This window comes from Gracilinanus agilis, chromosome 4, assembly GCF_016433145.1.
Source record: "Gracilinanus agilis isolate LMUSP501 chromosome 4, AgileGrace, whole genome shotgun sequence".
NCBI classification, from domain to species: domain Eukaryota; kingdom Metazoa; phylum Chordata; class Mammalia; order Didelphimorphia; family Didelphidae; genus Gracilinanus; species Gracilinanus agilis.
In genome coordinates, this window is record NC_058133.1 from 502312868 (window position 1) to 502324786 (window position 11919).

Genomic DNA, 11919 nt, shown 5'->3' on the forward strand with positions numbered 1-11919 from the left:
ATTTAGGTTTCTGGTCTAGGACTTTACTCAAATGAATTCTTCCAAACAGTAGCTTGTGGTACGTGTCTGTACCATGTGACAAAGGCTTCTGTGTAATCCCACCTTTGGGGTTTTGTGATTTTATGGAATTTGGGGGGGATTTTCTTTTTTAGTAATGAAATATTTTACTCATTTATTGTGTGCTTTTTTTTTTTAACAAAAATTTGTTAAATATTTGCCAACACCAAATAATGTAAAATCTAAAACACATCTTTTTCACTATAAATAAATGACAACAAACCTGGCCAGGAAACATTTAGAACAAAGCCTTTCACTAGTTGTTTAAGAATTTCCATTTCTTACCAGTGAAGAGTTTGACAGTTAACAGCATTATTACCTGTCAAATGAGTTCTACTAAAGTTTCAATCTTTTCTTGACATCATTTATCTAGAGTTCCTTTTTTTTTTTTTTTAAACCCTTAACTTCTGTGTATTGTCTCATAGGTGGAAGATTGGTAAGGGTGGGCAATGGGGGTCAAGTGACTTGCCCAGGGTCACACAGCTGGGAAGTGTCTGAGGCCGGGTTTGAACCTAGGACCTCCTGTCTCTAGGCCTGACTCTCACTCCACTGAGCTACCCAGCTGTCCCCCCGCTCTAGAGTTCCTTTTGCGTAAGACTCATGAAAATATATATTCTCTGAAAACTAAATTCTCCCATTAGGGAAATTTCATAGAAACAATAGGTAAGTGCCAGTGAACACTTTGAGGACATACTTATAACAAGTGAAAGTGGGCTGGAGCGATTGCTGAATAATTTACTCTTGAGACGTCACTGATCTGGATAGGCTAGATCAGAAGGGACCATTTTTTCTCAGTAATAAAGGTTTTACCCATTTTATCTAGGTGGGTAGGTAAATGCCCAGTGGAAGGCCCATTAAAGAAACAAAGCTATCCACTTCATTATTTTTTTTCTTTTTTTGTCAGTTTTCTTCCCTTTTTGGGAAAAGTCACAATACTTTGCTTCCATCTGGGCCAGAAAACTATCCATTTGTTTTAACTGATTCTTTTGTCTACTCTGTTTAAGTGCTTTAAGGTCACCTGATCCCTCCCCCAGGCCCAGCTCCTTCCTGGTCTTTTCTGCCTCTTTGGCCTCTTCTTAAACCCTCCTTTTTCTTGCATTCATTTTTTGCTTTGACTCATTGAGAAAAGCTTTATAGGGTGGAACTTCTCTAGAATCAATGGCCTGTTGTATGATGTTGCATATTCTGGGTTCAGCAGTGTATTCTGCACATAATACAGATGCCATGATTTGGTCCATATAAGCTTGTAATCAGTCAGGCCTTCTTCTGAGCCAGTGTACTTCTCTTCAAAGTTCTTACTGTCCTCTAAGGTTATCTTTTCAAAGAGCAGCCTCCAGTAGGTCAGCCAGTCTCAGTTCTGACTGAGCCGGTCTGCCTCCTCTGCTATTCTGAAGATTATTCTCCTTACTCGAAATAAGCAGAAACCAAATAAAAGTTGCCAGTGCCATCTTCTCTTTCTCTATTATTTCTGACCCATCCTCTTAAAGTAGCTGTTATATGGCTCCCTTATTTCTCTCTTGCTCTATTTTCTTCTGTAAAACACGATTCACAAAAGTCCCTTTTTTGTTCTTTCTGAAAATCTCAGTTCCTAATAGTTCCTAATGTTCTTTGGACTTTTATTCCCTCTTCTTAGAGGATCATGGCATTCTTGAAAAACAAGCTCCTGTTCTCTTCCCTACATGTCCTCGTTTCCCAAAGGGATCTAAGAAAAAGGAAAGGGGCCTGTAGAGTGAGTGTCCGGGACCCTGGGGACCCTAGCACGCCAGTGCTGTCCATGGGGTTTTCTTGGCCATGATGCTGGAGTGGTTTGTCATTGTGTGAACCGATGAAGATTGAAGTGAGAAGAACCCCGAGAACACCAACATTGTAATGATGACCAACTGGGACAGACTTAGTAACTGATTGACACAGTGATCCACAATCATTCTATAAGATTCATGATGAAGAATGCTCTCTCCTTCCAGAGACAGCTGAAGGGCTCTGAGCAGAGATGAAAGCTGATTTTTAAAAAGTTTTTTTCTTGCTTTTTTTTTCCCCCTTCGGCAACATGGCTAATATGGCAGTGTTTTGCATGACTTCATATGTGTAATGGAGATTGTATGTTTTGCATTCTCAGTGGGTGGGGGGAGGCGTGGAGGGAGGGAGAGAATATGTGGAACTAAAAAAAGCCAAATCCAAATTGAAACAAAGCTGAGTTTCTGGGAGTACTCTCCTGGCAGCCACATCCGATTTTTGGCACTACCTTCTACTTTCTTCCTCAAAAAGTAATTTGCTGCTTGAATAGCAGTATTTCATTCCTAAGTGCCTCCCATGGTTCTTGAGACACTCTGAATGGCTTTTACGAAGTTCAGATAATGGGATCTTAGACCACCTTTGTGAACACCCTTCAATTTACTTTCCTAACATCTAAGGCGCACTCTTCAGGCTGTCCTCCACACCAATGCCATAAACTCTTAAGAGATGGGCACCACAGTCCTGAATAGTATTCCTTTTGGTTCCTAAGCCTTCAAAGAGGTGAAATTCTCCTAGACAGGGATCATAGAGACAGACTGGACCTGTGATGTTACTGGTATAGAGAAGTTCCTCTTCCAGTACAGATGAGTCCCTTCTCTGAGTCTTATGCTCTTTTTTGCTTAAACCCTTGTCTTCCATTTTAGAATCAATACTATGTATTGGTTCCAAGGCAGAAGAGCAGTAAGGATTAGCAATGAGGATTAAGTGACTTGCCCAGGGTCACACAGCTAGGAAGTGCCTGAGGCCAAATTTGAACCCAGGAGCTCCCATCTCTGGGCCTGGTATTCACACTACTGCTCCAGATAGCTGCCCCAAACCTTATACTCCTGCAGAGCAGCCTGGGGCACTGACTTGTCCAGGATTACACAGCCACAATGAGTCAGAGACAGGACTTGAATTCAGGTCCTCTTAACTCTTAAGACCAGCTCTCTGGCCACTCCAGCAGCAGCTTTTCATTAGTGAGGCAAAGCAGAGAGTTTGGCAGATGCTCTGCCTAAAGGCAAAGAGGGACTTCCAGCAGAAAAAACATTTTCTGTCCCTTAAGAGTATTAAATTATTCCAAGTCATGATGTGGTTTCCATGTAGTTGAAGCCCCCATCACAACTGCCACCTACTTCTGGCCAGTTTTGTAGTATCTATCCCGAACTACAGGATCTCTGGACTGGCCGGTCTCCCCTGAACACAGGGGTTTTTCTCTTTCTTGGGAGCTCACTACCTCTCCTCTGTAGATGTCTACACCAGAGGAACTCTCTGATCTGCAGAGCTGCTCCTTTATCCATCCCTTTTCCCACAATATTCTAGTTAGAAGTCATGCCAGTCACCCAGTCAGCCTCAGTGGTAGTGGTGAGGTCCTCTTGGCCTCTTTCTGCCTTAAGATCACTAGGCCACTGTATTAATCATTGGTATTATAGTCATTCTTCTAGCCATTGGTTCCCAAACTTTTTTGGCCTACCACCCCCTTTCCAGAAAAAATATTACTTAGTGCCCTGGAAATTAATTTTTTAAAATATTAATAGGAAAGATAAATGCACCTGTGGCCATCACCACCCTCCAGATCGCTGCAGCACCCACCAGGGGGTGGTAGCTGGTAGCACCCACTTTGGGAATCACTATTCTAGACACGGGAAGCCACAATGACCATTTTTGCCATTGTCCTCATTATTGTTTCCTCCTGATTGCTAAGCCCCTTTCCCCTATGTAGCATCTTTCCATCCTTCTCTTTGGAGTCTGGTTTGCACCTGCACAGTTTTTCCCCTCTCCCTCCATTTTGAGTTTTAAATCCTTCTGATTAGACCAGCGTGTCTCTGGACAAATTTGTCCTTCTCAGACCTTGTTTTACAATCTCTTCCCTGTTCAGAATTCCTGAGCTTAGAACTTTGGTTTAAGTATTCTCAGTGCTGGCCAGGTTGTACCTTTGAAAGTTGGTTTGTTAAATTTTGAATCAAACATGGGTTTTCTTGAATAAGCCAAAAGCTGGCTGTGGGAGAAGTTGGGGAGGGAATCGAGCATCATTGGAGCAAGTGTCTATCCCTGTCAGGTGACTACTTTGAAGGGGACACCACTCTCGTGAATGTAAAAGTTTTGGTTTGCACTACCTAACTCAGCTAGCAGCCAGTTGGGAGTGTGCCATGCTTTTCCAAGCATGGGGAGCTCTTCTCTGACCCTCAGCCATTGCGCCATTGACCCTGATCCTTCCCCTTCTCTTCTCAGGCCGATTTGAGCAGCCTTCCAGAAATAGACAACTCCCTGGCGGTGTTCTGCATGGCCACCTATGGGGAGGGAGACCCCACAGACAATGCCCAGGACTTCTATGACTGGCTTCAAGAGACAGATGTCGATCTCTCTGGTGTCAAATTTGCGGTGCGTTGTCTCCCCCTTCATTCTCACTGTTTCCCGAGGACTTGTGGGCTAGACTGGAGGCACTCTGTGGGCCCTTGGCTATATGTGCCAGCCCTAAGCTGTAGGACACTGCTGGCCCAACACAGCCAACCTGGGATGCCAGAGTCCATCTTTGTTTGGAAAATAATTGCTCGTGATTCCTTTGTCATCATTCCAATCACTGGTGTTCCTGTTGGCAGAACATACTTTGACCTCCCACCTGCTGCCAAGCCAAAACCTGGAAGGGAGATGAATGTAAAGTAGGCCCAGTGGCACCTTCTCTGCCTCCCTCCTCAGGTGATACCCCCAGTATGAGGGAGAAGGACACTTTAGATGCCTGTGGGGAAGTAGGAGGCCAACAGGAAGCTTGTTGCATAAAGCCACTCCTGTGGTGTCAGGGCCCTCTTAGGAGGTGAAGGGAAGAGCTGTACTCAGAGGGAAGGGTCTCAGGTCAAGGAAGGGTTGGCTATGGGTGGGGGGCGGGGGGGAATAATGTCAGGGCTGTGCTGGGATTTCACTCCCTTTGGTGCTGGCACCTAGGGCTGGGGACCTGCCAGACTCTGGAGGACCTGAGAGAAGCTGGGTTCCCTGGCTCAAGAGAGAGAAATGCAGAAGGAGCCCACTGCTAGGGGCTGTGTCTAGAGCAGCAAGGAAACAGACTCCAGTTACGATGGGATCAGTTATGGGGAGATGGGAGGGTCCAGGCAGATGGGGAGCTGCCTCTTCTCCAAGGGCACTGGGTAAGCCAAACCAGAGATAGGCGACTCTCCTCCCTCATTCTACCTTCAACCCTTGATGGCTGCTCAGGTGGGGTGGGACCAATTATAATCTCTGTGATGATTCACTGGCACAAGAACCTCATCTGTTCAGATATGTTATACAATAGCCAAGAACTATAGCGTTGCAGATTGGCAATGGCCAACTTGTCATGCCCCTCTCACTACTGAGCCTTGTTGATTGAAGTCCATTCCTAGCACCCGTCCATCTTCCCTCACAAAACCAAGATAGCTCTGCGATGAGGAATTACCATTTCCCTTTCTCTCTGCAGGTGTTTGGTCTTGGGAACAAGACCTATGAACACTTCAATGCGATGGGGAAATATGTGGACAACCGGCTGGAGCAGCTGGGTGCTCAGCGAATATTCGAACTAGGCCTGGGTGATGACGATGGAAAGTGAGTGAAGCCAGTCCCAGTCCCAGGATCCCCTGTGGCCGGGGCCTGGCAGACCTCAGAGCCCCTTCTTGGGAGCAGTAATGAGCTATCGTGGGGCACTGGCTCCCTTTTGGTCTTCATAGTGGACATAATCTGAGGCCTCCTCCTAGGGTCCCCTTGTCTGCTGCAGAGGGTTTTCTCCTATATTGGCTCTGAAACCTCACACTGGTTTTCTGGCATAATTACAAATTGCTCTCCAGAATGGTTGGATCAATTCACAACTCCACCAGCAATGTATTGGTGTCCCAATTTTGCCACATCCCCTCCAACATTTATCACTTTCCTTTGCTGCCATATTGACCAGTCTGCTAGGTGTGAGGTGGTACCCCAGAGTTGTTTTTATTTGTATTTCTCTAATGAAGAGGGATTTAGAACACTTTTTCGTGTGCTTATTGATAGTTTTGATTTCTTCATCTGGGAACTGCCTGTTCATGTCCCTTTTACTATTTGTTGATTAGGGATATTCTTTGGCTTTTCACAGCTTGGAGGAAGATTTTATCACCTGGAGAGAGCAGTTCTGGCCCGCTGTTTGTGAACACTTTGGAGTGGAAGCTACTGGTGAGGAATCCAGGTGAGCATGATTACCAGAATGGCTGAGTATAATTAGTTGCTACAAAGATGATAGGAAAGTTGGAGGTGGAGGAGTACTTTGGACAGCTGGAACTGAGCCTTTGTGAGGATGGGTGCCTCTGAAGCCAGTGAGGAAGCCAAGGTGCTTCTTTGTCCTTCTTTGATAGAGCATCAGGGTCCAGATTCAGATACTGTTGGGCAGAATGGAGACAGGCTGACTGCACTTTGGGCTTCTGCATCCTTCTGGCCCAATAACTCATGCATCTGAGACTGGAACTAGGGACAATGGTTCTGCTCAGCCCAGCATCTGGGTGGAGAGACCTGTATGCCAGCCTCCTCCTCACTGGCCTGAACTCTTAAAAGGTCACAGGTATAAACATATGATGACCCTTAAAGGAAATTAGATGCTTTCTTCAGGGTGGAGCAGTCTCACATTGTCATTGAGCTGTGGGCTCCCCTGGAAGCCCAAGAATGAAAGAATCTCCCAGAAACGGGTCCAGTCCTGGATTCTAGTCTCATCCCTTGCTTTTCCCATGTTCCATCAACTCCACATCCCACATGGAAGTGCTGTTCTCATTTCTAGGAAGTCCTTCCTTTTCTCACCCTGACCCTGCCTCCACCATGGCCACACAAGAGTTCTGAGGAGAATTTCCTGTGTTTGACAGGAGAGAGCTCTCTGTTCTTCCAAAGACTTCTAGGTCACTGACCACTGCCCTTTCTCTGGGAGGACTGACTGCAAAGGAGGCATTCATTTGCCCTGGTTATAATGAAGTGGGTGAAAGGCCTGGATACTGCCCTGTGGCCCAGAGCTTTCAGGCCCATCCTCCAGCTCTCTCAGCTCACAAGCCTTCCCCGATCATCCTCAACCTCCGCTTTGGTCATCTCCTTCTCCTATGGAATGGTTTCTCGATTTAGACGTAGACCCTTACCCCAGGCTTGGAGGTCTCCTTAGCCAAACTTTCTCTCCTGCCACACGCTCCCTTTGTCACACAGTGTCTGCCCTGGCACACGCTTACTCCTTCAGACTGTTCCACATACCATGAGAGGCAGCAGGTTGGTGGGAAGAGCACTCTCAGCTGGGAAGACGGGTTCAAATTGGCCTCATTGTTGATGACCTGTGATCCTTAGGTCAAGCTATCCAGGCTTCAGTTCGCTCTTTTCCAGAATGAGTAGTTGGACTCTGAAGACCACTAAATTCCCTTCTGGCTCAGAACCCAGAAGTCCTCTTCTCCCTCCCTTTCTCCTTTTTTCACCAAATTTTGTTAATAACTTTTGTTTTTAATTACATGCCACCCCCAAAGTAAGCCAACCTTGGGAACAAAAGAAAAAACAATTCAGACCAGTCAGTACATTGGCCTCTTTGACACACTGTGTGCACTGTGCTGATGTGCCATCTTTGCCCCATTTCGTCTCTGTTCCCCACAGTCAGATATGCTGGGTGGTCTCCATTGTGGCTTTCCTCTGCCTTACGTCCTATGAGTCTGAATTCTTCCTCTTCTTCATTTCTGATGATCCACTATCCAAGGACCCTGTTGGGCCCTGCCGTTTCCTATCAACAGTCAGCACCCACAGAGAGGACAGCCGTCATTCTGACATGCACGAGGCCTTTCCTTCTGTTTTGTCATTACTCGGGGCAGCTGTGTGGGTCAAAGGCTATGAAAAGCTGAGTCACATTTAAAAGTTGGCATCATTCTAAATTGCTTTTCAGAATGACTGAGCCAGTGAGTCGTGGTGTGGCCAGCTTTCTGCCGCCCTGGGATGGCGACTGCTCTGGCTTTTGTCAGCTGCTGATTCATGGGCGTGAAGTGAAACCTGGCTTGTTTTCCTCCACATTTCTCTTGATTTTTGTGACTCTGGGCATTTTTTCATGTAGTTATTAATCACTTATAACTTCTCTTCCCTTTTCTTTTACCTTTAAAGGAAACTGCCTCTTGTTGATTCCACCTGGGTTCAATTATTCCTTAAGTCACCAGCCCTCAACTTTGTATTTATTTGTATTCTTTTTTTGAGGCATATCTTCCTCCTTGATTGGATCCCATGCCCTCTGTGGGCTTGCCCAGCCCCCATCTTCTCTTTTATAATGGTCTCCCTTATATGGGCACTCCTGGGGTCTGAGTCTCCCTTCCTGACTCTCAGTTCACCTTTCCAGCATTCGTCAGTATGAGCTGGTGGTGCACACGGACGAGAACATGAATAAAGTGTACACCGGGGAGATGGGCCGGCTAAAGAGCTACGAGAACCAGAAGCCGTAAGTGAGGGGCAGGGGGACAACCCGTCGTCAGGACCTGGCCTGCCCTGGGTGGACAAGAGAGAGGGGTGGGGGGAGGTAGGGAGGGAGAAAGAGAGGGAAAGGGAGGGAGGGAGGGAGAGGGGAGAGAATGTGTGTGTAAGACAGCCTGTATTTGCACTGAAACGCTTTCAGCTTCTGCCTTTGGACATAATTACCATTTGTCCATACGTGTCTTTGGAAGAACCCAAAGCACGTGCCCAGAATTCCTCTTTAGTCCTGCTTTGTTGTGAAGCCGGAGGGGCTGGGGGGAAGGATGCCCATCAGATGGCTGGAGACTAAGAGTGACGCATGTAGAATCCATTTATCTGTGTCCAGAGCGCCTGACCCCACGCCGGGGAGTCACGTGTTCATCTTCCTCATTCAAGCTTCTTTCCTAGGTTCAGGGTCCCATCAATAGCAGTGACTGGGTGTGAGGTCAGGGCAGGTACGGGAGATAGCTTTTAATGTCCCTAAGGACACCGATACTAGGGGCAAAATTCTATGTCAGGGGAGTTGAATTACTTCAGGAGGCCATTGGTTAAAAATCCACCAGGCTCTTAGACTCGGTGTCCCTCCCTGGGGACTGTCGGAAGCACCTTGCTCTCCCCTCCCTTCTCCAAGGGCAGTTGTCCTGGGCTGAACTTTGGGGTGTTTTCTGAGGCTCCAAGAACCCTCCCACGGCTCCAGCCCCCAGCTAACCCTCCAGGGCCAGCTCAGTTCAGAGGCACCAAGAGAGCCGGCAAAGAAGGTGGCCCCAAGGCCTTGCCTCAGGGTCCCGCCCTATTCAGTGTCACCAATTAAGGCCTTCTGGTTCTGACCCATGTAGTCATTTCCCAGTGGACTGGAGGAGCACACCGATTCAGTGTGAACATGAGCGCAGTGCTGCTATTTAGTACCCGGTGCCATGGCTATTTTTTTTAACCCTTACCTTCTCTCTTAGTATCACTTCCAAGACAAAAGAGCAGCAAGGGCCAGGTAATCAGGACTGAGTGACTCGCCCAGGATCACACAGCGAGGAAGGGTTTGAGGCCAGATTTGAACCCAGGTCCTCTTATGTCCAGGCCTGCTTCTCAGTCTACTTGACCCACCCAGCTGCCCAGCCTTGGTTATTTTTATTTGACTTTGAAAAAGCCTTTCTATGTAGTAGATTTCCCCTTAGGCCAAAAGGGAAATTCATGGGAGATCCCCTCTTTTGGAGATAGACAGAATCCTCTAACCAGGCGTTGGCAACCTTTTTGGCCGTGAGAGCCATAGACGCCACATTTTTTAAAATGTAATTTCGTGAGAGCCGCCCAGTGCTCACAGAGCTGCTCCTGTAACAGCGCCTGAAAAAAATGGACTTTATGGCTCCTGCAGAAAGAGCCACATCTGGCCCTCAAAAGAGCCAGATATGGCTCGAGAGCCATACGTTGCCGACCCCTGGTCTAAACTGAGCTCTATGGAAAGGAACTGGGTGAGGGCAGGGAGGGAAGGAGAAAAGGAAGAAAGGAAGGATTTAAGAGCCTAGTATGGTGATGGCAAGCCTACAACACACGTGTCAGCTCTGACATTCGTAGCCATTTTCTATGACACGCGGCCGCATACAGAGAAGTACGAGGCTGCATGCCGAGGATGAAACATTTGCTGTAGGGTTGTGGAGACACTCTGTGCCCTATAGATGACAATTCTACCTCTATTAATTGACCTATTTTGGTTTATTAAACAGTTATATGTTACAATTATACATTTTTGTTATTGCAAAATTGTGGGTTTTTTCTCGAAATGACACACTACCCGAGTGATGCTTGGCTTTTTGGCGAATTTTGACACACCGAGCTCAAAAGGTTACCCATCACTGGCCCAGTATGTGCAGGAGCCTGGGCTGAGCCCTCAAAAGTAGGATCTCATTAGGATCTTAACAACTAGGAAGTAAATGCTCTAATCACCCTCATTTTATAGTTGAGGCCGTGCCTTGGCCCCGGGCCCCACAGCTAGAAAGTCTGAGGTCCCATCTGGATTCGCTTTTCCCGCCTCCAGGCCCAGCGCTCTGTGCATGGCCCCGTCTCCCTTCCGTAGAGGGAAGGAGTATTTCCTGCTGCGGCTGCCCACCTCCGGCCTCCCTCCCCACAGCACAGTGGAGACGGGCCGGCCCAGACCGAGCTGTGGCTGGCAGAAGCAGCCTTTTGGCCCTCACGGGGGCCCTGTGGGGAGGACGCCCTGCTTCCAGCGTCTCCTCGAGGCCCAGAGAGCCCGTGAGCCGCTCCGGGTTCCCCCTTGTCATTGGGCTTTGGCAGGTCTCAGGTGAGCCAATGGAGCGCCCCCTTTCTTGCAGGCCTTTTGATGCCAAGAATCCATTCCTAGCCAATGTGACCACAAACCGAAAGTTGAACCAGGGAGGAGAGCGCCACCTCATGCACCTGGAGTTGGATATCTCAAACTCCAAAATCAGGTAGGAGAGCCCAAGTCCAGCTCCGGGGTGGGCCTGCCCTCCTGCTGCCTCCCCTGGGCCCCCGCTCACAGGGCAGCATCCTGCCACTGCTCCTTCTGTTGGGGGAAGCTGCCAGCCGTTTCTCCCCTGGCCCAGAGGGAAGGAGTTGTGCTTGGATGGACCCTAAAGTCCCTTCCAGCTCCAGGCCAGCCCTTTCACTTGGATGTGCATCTCTAGGTACGAGTCTGGGGACCATGTTGCTGTGTACCCAGCCAATGACGCCTCCCTCGTTAATCAGCTTGGGGAGATCCTGGGCGCTGACCTGGACGTGGTCATGTCTCTGAACAACCTGGATGGTGAGTCCGGCCTCCTGGCAGCCCGTCTGGCTGGCGCCAGTTTCTCTGGCCTCCTCTTTTGGCTGGAGTGGGGCCATCCGCCTTTCTGTCAAATGTTCTAGATTGGCTTTGGGGAAAGCCATAAACAAGCCCATAAACGAGGGTTGTGGGGACAGCCGGGAAGGAGAGCGCTGCCCAGCGGGCAGAGAACAACGGCCCAAGGGAGCCAAACACAGCCAGAGGTTCAGAGCTCCTCAAGCCTCCTTCTTAAATGCACGGAGAACCAGGCCCAGGCCTGGGTACTGGGGGAGAAAACACAAATGAAACCGCCCCTCCCGGGCTTCCCCTCACAGCTTATGTTCTATCTGTCAGCGCCGACAGAGAACAGAGGCCGGGAGACTCACAGCCAGGAGATAGCAAGTGGTGAAACACGGGGATGGGGCTGGGGGGTGAGGAAGGCTTCATGGGGAGGGAGCTGTAGAAGGGAGGGCATGCCAGGAACAGGGAGCCGTCTGTGCAGAGATGGAAGTTGGACACGTCAAACAGAAGGCCAGCTTGGCTGGGGGTAGGGGTGGGGGAAGAGGCAGAAGGAGAGAGAAGGGGGAGGGAGGGAGGGAGAGAGAGAGAGAGAGAGAGAGAGAGAGAGAGAGAGAGAGAGAGAGACAGAGAGGCAGAGA

At 48.6% G+C, this 11919-nt stretch overlaps 1 protein-coding gene across 1 annotated transcript in view; it reads left to right on the plus strand.

Moving 5' to 3' along the window:
• The window catches only part of LOC123246845 (NADPH--cytochrome P450 reductase), a 78797-nt gene that overhangs the window by 59724 nt on the left and 7154 nt on the right, over positions 1-11919 (plus strand). Inside the window, exons 5-10 of the mRNA XM_044675630.1 lie at positions 4282-4431; positions 5498-5622; positions 6143-6232; positions 8381-8479; positions 10812-10928; positions 11145-11362. Coding sequence (XP_044531565.1) covers positions 4282-4431; positions 5498-5622; positions 6143-6232; positions 8381-8479; positions 10812-10928; positions 11145-11362 — 799 coding nt within the window. The remainder of the gene's footprint in view (positions 1-4281; positions 4432-5497; positions 5623-6142; positions 6233-8380; positions 8480-10811; positions 10929-11144; positions 11363-11919) is intronic.